This window comes from Oryx dammah, unplaced genomic scaffold (assembly GCF_014754425.2).
Source record: "Oryx dammah isolate SB20612 unplaced genomic scaffold, SCBI_Odam_1.1 HiC_scaffold_24, whole genome shotgun sequence".
Lineage (NCBI taxonomy): Eukaryota > Metazoa > Chordata > Mammalia > Artiodactyla > Bovidae > Oryx > Oryx dammah.
This window is the reverse complement of record NW_024070208.1, coordinates 19,716,192-19,727,122: the sequence shown is the minus strand read 5'-3', so window position 1 is coordinate 19,727,122 and position 10,931 is coordinate 19,716,192. Positions and strand designations below refer to the sequence as shown.

Here is a 10,931-nt window from a genome sequence, read left to right as displayed (position 1 = left end):
AGGGGCCTCCCTGAGAACCAGGTCGGCCGCGACTGGACGACCTGCGGCCAGACTGCGGCCCGCACCCCGAAAGCGGAGGCCGCGTCGCCAGGGCTGGGATTGCCTCGGGGTCGCTCGGGCCAGGCCAGGCGTAGCCTCTGCAAACTCTGAGGCTCCTGCGACCCTCACCCCGAGCGCCTCCGCTGACCCTCCGGACCCGTGGGAACAGAGAAAGCCTCCCCGCCCCTCTTTCCCCTCCTCTCCAGACTGGCCTACGCCTCGAAGCTCGAGAAGCGGTTTCCCCTGCGCGCCTCTCACTCCAGGCCGAGCTAGGAAGCGCCTCCGACCTCGCCGCGGCGCCGGAGCCCGCGTGGGCTGCCCTCGGCCGCCGCTGCTCTGTGACCCCGGCTCCGCGCGCGACTCCGTCCCCGCTGCCCCGCGCCCCTCAGTGAAAGGCCCGGCCGGGACCCCCGGGGTCCTGGGAGCCCTGGCCCGCCCGACCCCATGACTCTCCAAACCAGAGAGCCCTGGAGTTATTCCGGGCCGCGGGGGTGGTGGAGCATGGAGGTTCCATTCACGTCTCGGTTTGCAACAGTAAGAACCTGTCCACCCCAGCGAAGGCCAGCCAGTGACCCCGCCGGCCCTTCAGGCGCGGCGTCCAGTTTGCGCGAAGTCCAGTAACCGTCAACTGCTACGCTCTGGGAAGGATTTTGAGTAGGTGCGGGGTTGAGCCCCAGACAGCAGCTCCGGGCCGGACTACAAATCTGTTTTATCCGATCTGACCTGGATCGGTGGCTCTGAACTTAACGTGACCTCGGCGGCCCGCCTTGGGCTCTGCACGGGCAGGAACCCAGGTGCAGGGGAGGGGCTTGCAGGCCACTGGAGGGCAAGTCGGGGAGGTATTTGTATGGTGGGCTTCCGTACGGGGTATTTTTCTAGAACGAGATATATAGATCTCAAAAGTAAAGACCTGGTCCCGAAGCACGACCGCGCCCCTAGGTCTCTCCACAGATAGCCCCGAGCGCTTGTCAGAAGAAGAGACTGGTGCCCCAAGTTTTCCTCTCGCCCGGCGCGTTCAACTTGGGCGCAGCGCTGGAGAAGCGCACGCTGTGCCCACGCGCTCACCTCGGCGCGAGCCAAGGACCAATTCGGCGCCCAGGTTCTCAGTCTCCGCCGACGGGGCAGCCCGGCTCCAGGAGGCTGAGACCTGCCGCAGACAACCAAGGTCACCCGTCGTGACCTCCCTCGTCCTCATGTAGGAGAAAGGGCCAAAGGGCTGCTCGGGACACTTTTAAAAAATACTTAACAATTTGAAAGAGGAGCCTGAAAGCGGAGACGAACGTGCAGGAATTCTCTGTTGTTTAAAGAGCAGTGCAAACTTGCTAGGAAACTCATTACGACGTGACTGTTTACTCCGGGCGAATGGGACTCAAAGAAAATATGCCCGGACTAGATGACCGGGCGAGATCTCCAACGCTAGCCGCTCCCGGCGACTCTCCTCCTGAGAGTCCGACACCCGGGAGGGACGTGCGGGCAGGTGGGTTTCCTCCGCCCGTGAGTGCTACAGCCTCCTTCTCTATTTTCTCATTTTATTTTTTTAAATTATAAAGAGAGAGAGAGCACAAGTCTTAAAAGCGGATAGCCGAGCAGCGTCTGGTAAAATTTGCGCTATGAAAAATATGAGGTCGAGATAGATCAGTGTGTGGGTGAAGGCTGCTCTAACAGAAACGCGAGAAATGAGCAGGAGCCCACAATTTTCGTTTTTACTGTAGAAATCGGTAAACGAAATCGAATGGTAATGGTTTGCCTATTACGGCCACTGAGAAAGTTCAAAATAATTTAATGTTTCGGATTTATACGTATGTAATCACTATACTTTTTATTTTGTCTAGCTATTTCCATTAAGTTTTAATAAGCTGTTAAACTTCCCTGGATAAATTTTGTGAGGGGTGTTTTTTTTTTTTTTTTTTGAGTGAGTGGATATTACATGAACCAGAAGTGAAGTTTGAGCATAATTTCCTTAGCCACTGGGAAGTCTGTATCTCCTGCCAAAATTTACAAGGATGTGGAGAAGAAAAGAAGATGAAATACTCATTGAGTACCTACTATGCGCAGACACCCTGGTAGAACTGGCTTTACAAATTTTATTTCATAGTAATAATTGTTGATCAATAGGTGCTCTTTTCAAAAAGACCAAACCCTTTCTTCTGCATCCAAGACCTCAAGTGGACAGCTTCCATAATTTTATTTTATTCGCAAGAATTTCGTTTTTATTACTTCCTTCTTCGAAGTGACATTATTGCCAAGGTTAATGGAGAGATCCATGTTTAATGATATTAAAGTCTGTTGGTTTAACTGATTACATCGTTTAGTGCTAATCCTGTGGGGGAGGGGGAGTAAAGGTGAGTCAGCACTCACCGAATTTCTCCTAACTCTTTAGGTCCGTGTAAAAATAAAGAAATCTTTATTATGTTTGGCAGGAGAGGGAACTTGTAACTAGGAAGAGAGCGCCGTCACTGAAAGCAATGGGGGGTGGGGAGGGAAACAGGCAAACCAACACTTTTCCGTCTCTGTGGATCAAAGGAACCGAAAACATGACTCGTTTTGTAAGGACGACGCAAACACTGTGGCTTACACTGACCATTGACAGAGGCTGAGTTAGACTAGAGGCTTCGTGTGTTACCAAGGACATGATGAAGTTGAGTATCAGGAGCTTTAAAAAAGAGACAGAGAGAGAGAACCGAGTTGACAACCAGATGAAGTGGGAAAGAAGGGGAGGAGAATACACCCAGGAGCCTGAGCAGGCAGGTAAATCATCAAAAATTCAGTTCTTGCAACTAATGAAAAAACCAATCTCACTGTAGTCCAGGGGAAATGGTTCGCTGACGCAAGGCTCGATGGTGAGTCTATTTGTCGTGCTTCTTTTCCGGACTATCAAAAAAAGTTATTTCGAGATTCAGCCAAATGTTTTGACTGGGAGACTGAAAACGGGACGAGGAGTTTCCTGCCGTTACGTCCGAGCCCGCAGCTGGGCCCAGCGCCGAGTGCGCCCCGAGCCGTGCGCCTGCCGCCCGGGGCGGCTCAGAAAGGGCGCTCCCCGCTGCCCTAGGAAGAAGCGAGCCCGAAGTCAGCCGGCGGGGCTGCTCGGCTTCCCCGCGGGGCCTGAACTGCAGCCTTCCTCCGGAGGAACGCTCTAGTTTTGTTCTGGAAGGGGAAATGGGCTCAACTCTTGGAGAGCTCTCAGGATTCCCAGTCGCTGGACAAACCTGGAAACTTTGGGAAGTACTATACTGAGCTTCTCCGGTTCCCCGAGTCCCTTTCTATCTTCATTTCCAGGACTAAAGGGTTGCTTGCCGAGGAGGGGTGTTTCTTTAGTTTTATTTTTTTTCCACGTAGACTGGAGAAGCGCCGCCGCCCGCTCCGAAGGCGACTTGCCGACCTCAGCGCCCTGGGCTCGCGCGGCGCACCGCCCGCCCCTCCGCACCCGCCCGGCCCCGCTCGCGGAGTGCGCGCGAGGGGGAGTATCGTCTCCTCGGGCCGGAGCTCGGTGCCAGGACGCTTTCCTGACATAACCCTGCCCGAGGGCGGGCCAAAACGGGCACTAACCATTGCTTAACTTCCCTACTGCCGCTCAGGTCCCCACTACGACCGGCAACTGCCTTGAAACCCACCTCCAATGGCAGACACTCTGGCCTCACACCTCCGCTTGGTGCCCGCTTTCCCGGCCCTTTCCGGGGATCCCACACCCTCACCCCATTTCTCCCGCCCGTCGGGGCCGAACACTGGCACCTCTCCTCGCGCGCATTCCGCCGCGCCATTTTAACCCCTTCGACGTTTCCGCTGCGGAGGGGGCGGAAACGGAGGAAACCCATCCTCCCCCACCTCACCCTACCCCGCCCCACCCGCGCGGGCCCTCGCCTAAGGCAGCCCGGAGGGGATTGTGAAACAACCCGGTGGCGGGCGGGGGTGGGGGACACGCTACCTCCGGGCTCTCCAAACTTTGGCAAAATCTCGGGAACACTGGTGCTCCCCCAGGACAGTTTTCTTCGCCTCACGGCGAGCGCGGGGTATCCGAGTTTCTCGGCACTAACGGCGAAGAGCCTCTCCCTTTCCCCAGCCCCTTTAAGGACATCTGATCTTCAGTCTCTTAACTTTCTCCTTGGGTCTAACAGCTTCGTCAGCCGCGGAGAGCGACCCCAGGCGAAGCCGGAAAGGGAGAAAGCCAGGGTGTGGGGCTCACCCAAACCCGGGCGCCCAGAGGTTGGCTGAGGCCCTGCGGGTCGAGGCCCCGCGCGCTCTTGAGCATGAGGGAGCCCCGGGGGATCTGCGCGGGGCACGTTGCCGCGCCTGAAACAGGCGTTCCCTTTTCCAGATCATATTCCCCATAAAATCTAAAGCCAGATGCATCGCTTGGGCAAGTTCCCATTTCACCGCGAAAAGCACGGATTTGTTTCCAAACTGGACTCCAAATCGAGGTTTCTGGTGCGGGTTCTAGTGGCCTGCGCAAGGTTGGAGTTTCGATGCCTCAAGGGACTGCCCGGGCGGGTAACGTTTTAGATACTCTAGCCCAGGCAAAGCATCGTTTGCGAATGCCTAGATTTAATTTTTTAAAAAAAGGGGGGGGGGTTGCGAAGTAAAGACAACTACGGGCTTTCAAAGCCGTGTGTGAAGTGAGGTGGAGGATAAAAGATCAATTTCATCTATAGATGCCCAGTTTAGCGAGATAACCTGATGGAATCTCTGTTTCACAGCAATAAGTTACAAGGGGGGAAACTTGCAAGAAAGTGAGAACAGTGGCCACATATGAAACCAAAGGGCGAGCATGGTGAAAGCAGGCATTTTAATCACCCTGAGTCAAAAAATAGCTCTTGCTGAGTTTGCTTTTTTTTTTTTTTAAGAAATAGAAGACTCCTTCCCAAAGTAATAGCCTATGGGTCTATTTCACCTGCAAGTTTCCTCTCATTATTGTATAAAGAAATTTGGGTGGAGTGGGCCATGTTTTTCACAGAACTTTCTGGTATTTGCAGTTGTGGTGAACAGGAAAGGAATAAAAACGAACATAATTAGTCCGGGAGTGCCTATTGCCTATTACCGGCATAACATCAGCAGGAAATTAAGCCTGCCTTCCCAAGGTTCACTTATAATAATTCAATTTTGCATCTTTTAAAAGTATAGCCGTTTTTGAGTACTTTTGGTGAAATGAATAACCAGCGATGCAGGACCTGAACAATGCACACAAGCACACAATTCCAAGTCTACTTATTTAAGGAGTGAAAAGGTGCGGCGCAAAAGCGCCCCTGCACGGGTTGAGGTGTCACGGCTGTGGGCTGCGCCGTGTATTAGGTGCCAGTGAGAGAAAGCACAGACTCAAACTACTCGCACAGAAAACTGTTTCCACGTTTGACTCATTTAGGATCAAATGGTATTTTTAACACTTGCCAAAACCCACAGTTATTGCGACAAGAAAGATGCCAGGCAAGAATGAAGTTAGTTGTTTATTAGGGCAAGGTGGGACTTTTCGCGCTTTTGGCTACGTAAGTGTACACAAGTGACAGGGACGAATGTACCCGAGTGACAGGGTGAGCATCTTGCAGGCCACTCTCCCCGTGTTGGTTCATTGCAAGGGAAGGTGGGGGAACGGGACGCCTTTTAGCAGATCAGACTCTGGCTGTCACTAGTGAGGGGTGGTGGTGGGGGCTGGTTAACTTCACTTAGTAAAGATACTCATCCTCTTCTTAACTGAAGAAGTCTGAGGCCGCGAAGGCCGCCCACAGAGGCCGCGCCTTGTCCAAATCTGCTCAGGCCGCCTTTGTCCCCGCAGTGACTACCGAGAGGGAGGGGGGCGGGCGCGGAGGTTGTCACTAAAGTTTCCTTAAGTCTTTATACGGCGAAGAACTGGGTTTTGTGGGTAAGCGGGCTGCCTATCCAATCTGAGTGGAGCGACAATTCCGTGGGCCTCCGGTCCCCGGCGGCCTCCGCGCGCCCTCGCCCGCCCGGCATCTCCCCCGGATCAGTCGCCGGGGGCCAACGCTCGCCCCCGCGCCACACTCCTGGGCCTCTGGGTCCCCTCCGCACGGTCCCAATCAGTCTCGAATTTCAACTCAAGACCCAGGCCAAACTTTCCCTTCGGGGCTGGTATATTCTCACACGCGGACGCCTTTCCCAGGGGGAGGAGGAGCGATGGAGCTCCGGGCAGCTCCCGGGGGCCCTGCGGGGACCACCCGCCACCCGGTTTCCACGCAGCCCCCGCGCCCACTGTTGCCTCCCAACCCCAGACCTTGACCTCCCACGGCCGTGCTCAGGGAAGCCGCCGCGACTGATGCGCCCCGGGTGCTTTCGTTTTGCTTTCGCTCCCTTCTCTCCGCAGCTGAGACGACTGCGGAAGAACAAAATGGGGGTGGAAAACGCGTGTCCTGACAAAAGTGATGGGGACACCGCGGTTCCGTCCCAGACTGGACGGGGAGAGGGGGGGGCTCAGGCTGAGGCCTGGGACCCCTGTCCCTTGCATGGGCGAAAAGGGCCAGCAGGCCTGGCTTGTTTTCTTCGTGTAAAGAAACGTGATTTGTAGATACTGAAGCAACAAAGTTGGCGCGGAAACGAATTCGCCGGCTTAGGAGGACTGTGTCTTGCAGATACAGACGAATATGCAGGGTAGAAAGGCCGGAAGAGGGGCGGCCGGAGCCTTTCACTAAGTTGGAAGGAAACCGAGAGAGAAGTTTCGAGAGCCGGGATCCGGCTCCCACCCCAAACTCTGAGTACCATCAGGTGTGAGGGGGCACCAACGCACAGTCCCATTTGCTGCTCGTCCACTCAGCTCTGCGCTTTGGAAAAACCCAGCAACCACTGCACAGGCTCGCTTCACTTTATCTCGCCTCTCTCTTAATGGTGAGCAAAGCACATGTATCCTAAACTGATGAACTCATGGACTAAGGTCTTCCCCTTAAAAAAAAAAAAAAAAAGCCAAACTTGGAAAGGTTTCTCAAATAGAGGCAAACTTGTTACTGCCCGGAGTGGCCCGTGCGAAAGCTCTCCTAGGTTTGCACGCGCCCAACGCAGGGCCCGGAAGCGCCGCTCCCGGGCAAGGGCCGGGGCAGAGTCCCGCCCTCCTCCCCCGGCGGCCCGCACTTGAGCCCGAACGAGGGTGAGTGCGAGGGAACAGTCTCTCCAAACTCCTAAGAAAATAACTCTTGCAGACTGTTTACCACACTGTCCAGCTGCCCGGAAAGGTCCGACGCGTTTCCTGCACTCGTCCCAGCTCAGTTCGAACTTTTCTCCACCCGTGATCTGAAGGGCTAAATTATTTTTATTCCGACTCTGGAAAGTTAAACTAAGATCTAAATAAATCACTAAGGGAAATGACCGGAAGCTGCGAAGGTAAATTACACTCAAACCAGCTACTTGCACTTTTTTTTTTTTTTTTAATAAGGCCTTTCTCTAGTATTGACCGCCCTCCTTGTTTACATCGAGCTCAGGAACAGAAGCTTTAGGCCAGCAAGGGAGCTCAGTTTCATTTCGGGGCATATGCCGGGGCCTATCACTTCGTCATCAGGTTTGAGAAGAAAGTTCAAATGTTTTTTGTCACAGATCTAACTTCCAGTAACTCCTCAGAAACTCCAGTACCCCCACGGCGGCTCAGGTCTGCAAAACTCCTCGGTCCGCAGATGTCCGGGAGGCAGTAGTTGAGCTCGCGCGACGCCCCGCTGCACCTGCGGAGGAGGCAGGGCGTCTCCGCGCGTCTCGGAACGGCCGCACCGTACTTCCCGCGCTCCGCCCGCCAGCCTAAGGGCGGCCGCCAGCCACCCCGGCGTCCCTCGGTCCCCCGCCCGCAGCCGATCGTGCGGGGGAGAAAAAGGGAAAGAGGGACTGGCATCCCCTCGTCTGGGGAAGCGGCCGCGCGAGGGCCCAGTCAGGCCCCCAGCTCGCAGCGAGGCCCGAACGCGCGCACACTCGGCGACCAGGGCGGTGGCGCTCCAGAGATCGGGCGGGGTGGTGGTGGCGGGGTGGTAGGAGGGCGGAAGCGCCGATGGCTGGCGAGCACTCTCGAGAGTCGCGGACCCCGGGTCCCCCCGGGTGACTAGGGTGCGGGTGCTCACGCTGTGCGCGACGCCTAGGCCACTGGCTGGAGCCCACGAGCCAGGCGCACAGCTGAGCGAGGCGGCCGCCGCCACGGAGCCTGGGGGGTGGCGCGGAGCCCCGGGGAGCTGGTTTTCCCGGGCGGGCACGTGACGGGGTTGGCAGCGCTCTGGCCCGGGCAGGGAGGAGGGGGAGGCGGCGAGCGGGAGGCCGGGGGCGGGCGGGCGGCTGGCGCGCTGTGTACTTAGGTCGTGTGCTGGGGCTTTTCTCTCCCAGGAGCCGGCTGGAGGAGGGGAGGGGGGAGGGGCCACCGCTCCGCCTTCTCCTTTTCGCAATGTTGACGCAATCTATAAATAGTGGAACAAAAGGACCAACTTCCTCGGAGCTTTGCTGAAACTGCACAAAAAAATCGAGCTGGGGGGTTCCCTGGTCCCTGGCGATGGGGCGGGGAGCGCGGCGCCCGGGGGAGGGGGCGGGCGCGGCAGCGCGGGCCCCGCCGAGGGGGGACACCTGGCTGAGGCATTGCCGCCGCCGCCGCCGCCGCCGCCGCGCCTCTCCGCGCGAACCCAGAGCTCCGGTCCCTGCGCGGGCTCGAGAGCTCGCCCGGATCGGGGGGTCTTCCTCCTCCGCCGTTGACAGGTCAGTCCGCACCGCCCCTTTCTGCACTGGGTTTTCTCTTCCCTCCCCCAAGCCTCTACTTTTAGAAGGGAATAAAGGGGGAAAAAATCAGAGCGAGGCGCAGCAGTGACAAGCCACCCAATCTGGAAGCCTAGCAGTGCACGGCGGGGTGGCCGAGGGGCTCCGGAGACGGTCAGCGCCTGGCCCCCCTCGTCGTACAGCCGGTGGCCGCGCCGCGGCCGGAGACGAAGCCAGGACTAGCTTGCGCCGCCCAGGCGGCGAGGAGAGTGGAGGCGGGAGCGCCGCGGAGGCGCGGGCGGGCGAGCGAGCGAGCGGTCGACGGCGGGCTCCCTGCTGCAGCTCCTGCCTGGGGTACCGAACCCCCAGGGAAGACGCGCCAGGACCAGGGGGCTGCTGAGCCCAGCTCGCCCCCTCGGATCTCGGACCTAGCGTCCCCACCTCGTCCCGCGCAGCTGCTGTGGGAGGGCTGAGTGGAGAATTGCTGTCGCCGCACGCCACCGCACACTCCTGGCTCCGGTGCCCACGCGACCCGCCGCGCCGGCGACTGAGGGGAGGGGGGCGAGGTGAGGACAGAAGGCAACGCTTTCCTCCGGGGCGCCCGGACCCGAGCGCGAGCGCTCGCCGCGCCGCCTTGGCGGTTACACTGGGCGCGGGGGAGGGGGCGGAGCTGGCGCTGTTGACAGCCGCGCTGGAGCGGGGAGGGCGAGAGCTGGGGAGAAGCTAGTGGGGGAGGGAGCGCGCGCTCGCGCGCGCGGGGTTCGGCTAGGAGCGGGGGGTCACGTGATGGGCAGACGCCCCCGCTACAGGCTGACAGTAGGGATGACGTCACCATCCCCTGACTGCAGGGGGTGGCACTTCCGTTCCCCCCCACCAGCCCCCTAAGCGGCGGCTGCAGCCATTTCGAAGTGTGGGAGTGGGCGGGCAGGAGACGGGTGGAGGGGGTTTTCGTTGCTGCCCCAGCTCCTGGCTGCGTCCCCAGCTGCCCGGAGCCCCGGGCCCGGGCCCAGAGCGGTGGCTGAGGCCACCCTCCCCCGACGCGCCCCATTGTGTGAGCGGGCGGGCGGCACCGCGCAGAGGCTGGTGCCGGCCCCCTGCGGCTCCCAGCTCTGGAGGGGGCGGGGACGGCCCCGGACGGTCAAGGCCAAGTCTTGGCCGCGTCCCGAGAGCGCCGGCGCGCTCCTGAGGTCCGACTCTCAACTCCAGGCTGGGACATAGGCTGCCGTGCCCGCGTTCTCCGAAAGCCGGGTGTTTGGGGACCCCGCTCGGCGGCGCAAGCCTAGCGTCCAGCCTCGCGGGTGTGTGACAGGCGTTTGTCACCGTTCCGGAGGACTCGATTCCAGCAGTCGTTATAAAGCTATTTGGGGAAACTCCGGGTTTTGGTGACTCAGCGCGGTAAGCGCTATTTATAAGTTGATGCATTAGTAGCAGGGAAATACACTTCTCTCAGATCCGTCCGCCCGAGGAGGGAAAAGAGCTCTGTTTCGAGACAGCAATTAAGGCTTAACTTTTTCTGAACGAGTAAAAGGGTTGACTTTAAAAAGCCTGTGCTGTGAGAGAAAGCAGACCTCACAAGTACACAGTGTATCTCAAAAAGTAGGAACGTCTTCCTGGGTAGGTGGAGAATTTTAAGGACACTTCACGATGTGTTAGACCATTTTGGGGCAGTGATGTTGCGTAAACCAAGGAGAAACAATTCAGATAAATGACCCAGCAATCCTAGTAGATGGCAGAATATCAGAACTATATTTATTTATTTCAGTATTTGTTAAATACATAACACCATTTGGTGGCTGGACAAAAGATAAAGGAAAAATGGTGTTGAAAATTCCTGTAGGAAATTCTCTTAACAGGAAGGTGTCTGTTGTATTCATCATCAAAGCTCTGGGGCAAATATAAATTACACGTTTGCTACCCAATCTCTCCCTCCTAAGAAAGCACTACAAAAGTGTATACCACAGCCTGGGATGATTGTTCAGTGTAAGTGCTGCACAAACAATTTATTAGTCACTGCTTGTTTTACAGGTTTTACTTCACGGTTTTATTTTCTTCCCACCTCCACCCTAGTTTGGAAATCCAAGAGGTAGACGCTAAGAGAAAGAGCAGTTGCTAGCCTGGCTTCAGGAAGGCAGGAATTCACACCCAGCTTGCTTAGCCTGAATAGCTTTCTGTAGGTAGCTGACCTGAGGTGCTTCTTAAAAGAAAGAAGACAGTTTCCTGGATGGGCAGAAGTTAGACCAGCT

The 10,931-nt window shown here is 57.3% G+C and overlaps 1 protein-coding gene across 1 annotated transcript; it reads right to left on the bottom strand.

Annotated features, from left to right (window-relative positions):
• Positions 1-4,874: 4,874 nt before the first annotated feature.
• LOC120882896 (collagen alpha-1(II) chain-like) lies at positions 4,875-10,110 on the bottom strand. Its single transcript, XM_040266713.1, has 3 exons — positions 9,521-10,110; positions 9,130-9,379; positions 4,875-8,399 (listed from the first exon to the last, which is right to left on the bottom strand). Exons 1-3 carry the CDS (start codon positions 10,108-10,110, stop codon positions 7,584-7,586), a joined length of 1,656 nt encoding a protein of 551 aa, XP_040122647.1. The 3' UTR covers positions 4,875-7,583.
• Positions 10,111-10,931: the final 821 nt, after the last annotated feature.

Bases quoted from the DNA above. Each gene is read 5' to 3' on its own strand.
- LOC120882896 (XM_040266713.1), bottom strand. From the start codon at position 10,110: ATGCATCAACTTATAAATAGCGCTTACCGCGCTGAGTCACCAAAACCC. The intron at 9,380-9,520 runs GTGACGTCATCC...TCCCCGCTCCAG, and splicing joins CCCCCTGCAGTCAGGGGATG to CGCGGCTGTCAACAGCGCCA. The intron at 8,400-9,129 runs GTGGGGACGCTA...CACTATTTATAG, and splicing joins CAGCAGCTGCGCGGGACGAG to ATTGCGTCAACATTGCGAAA.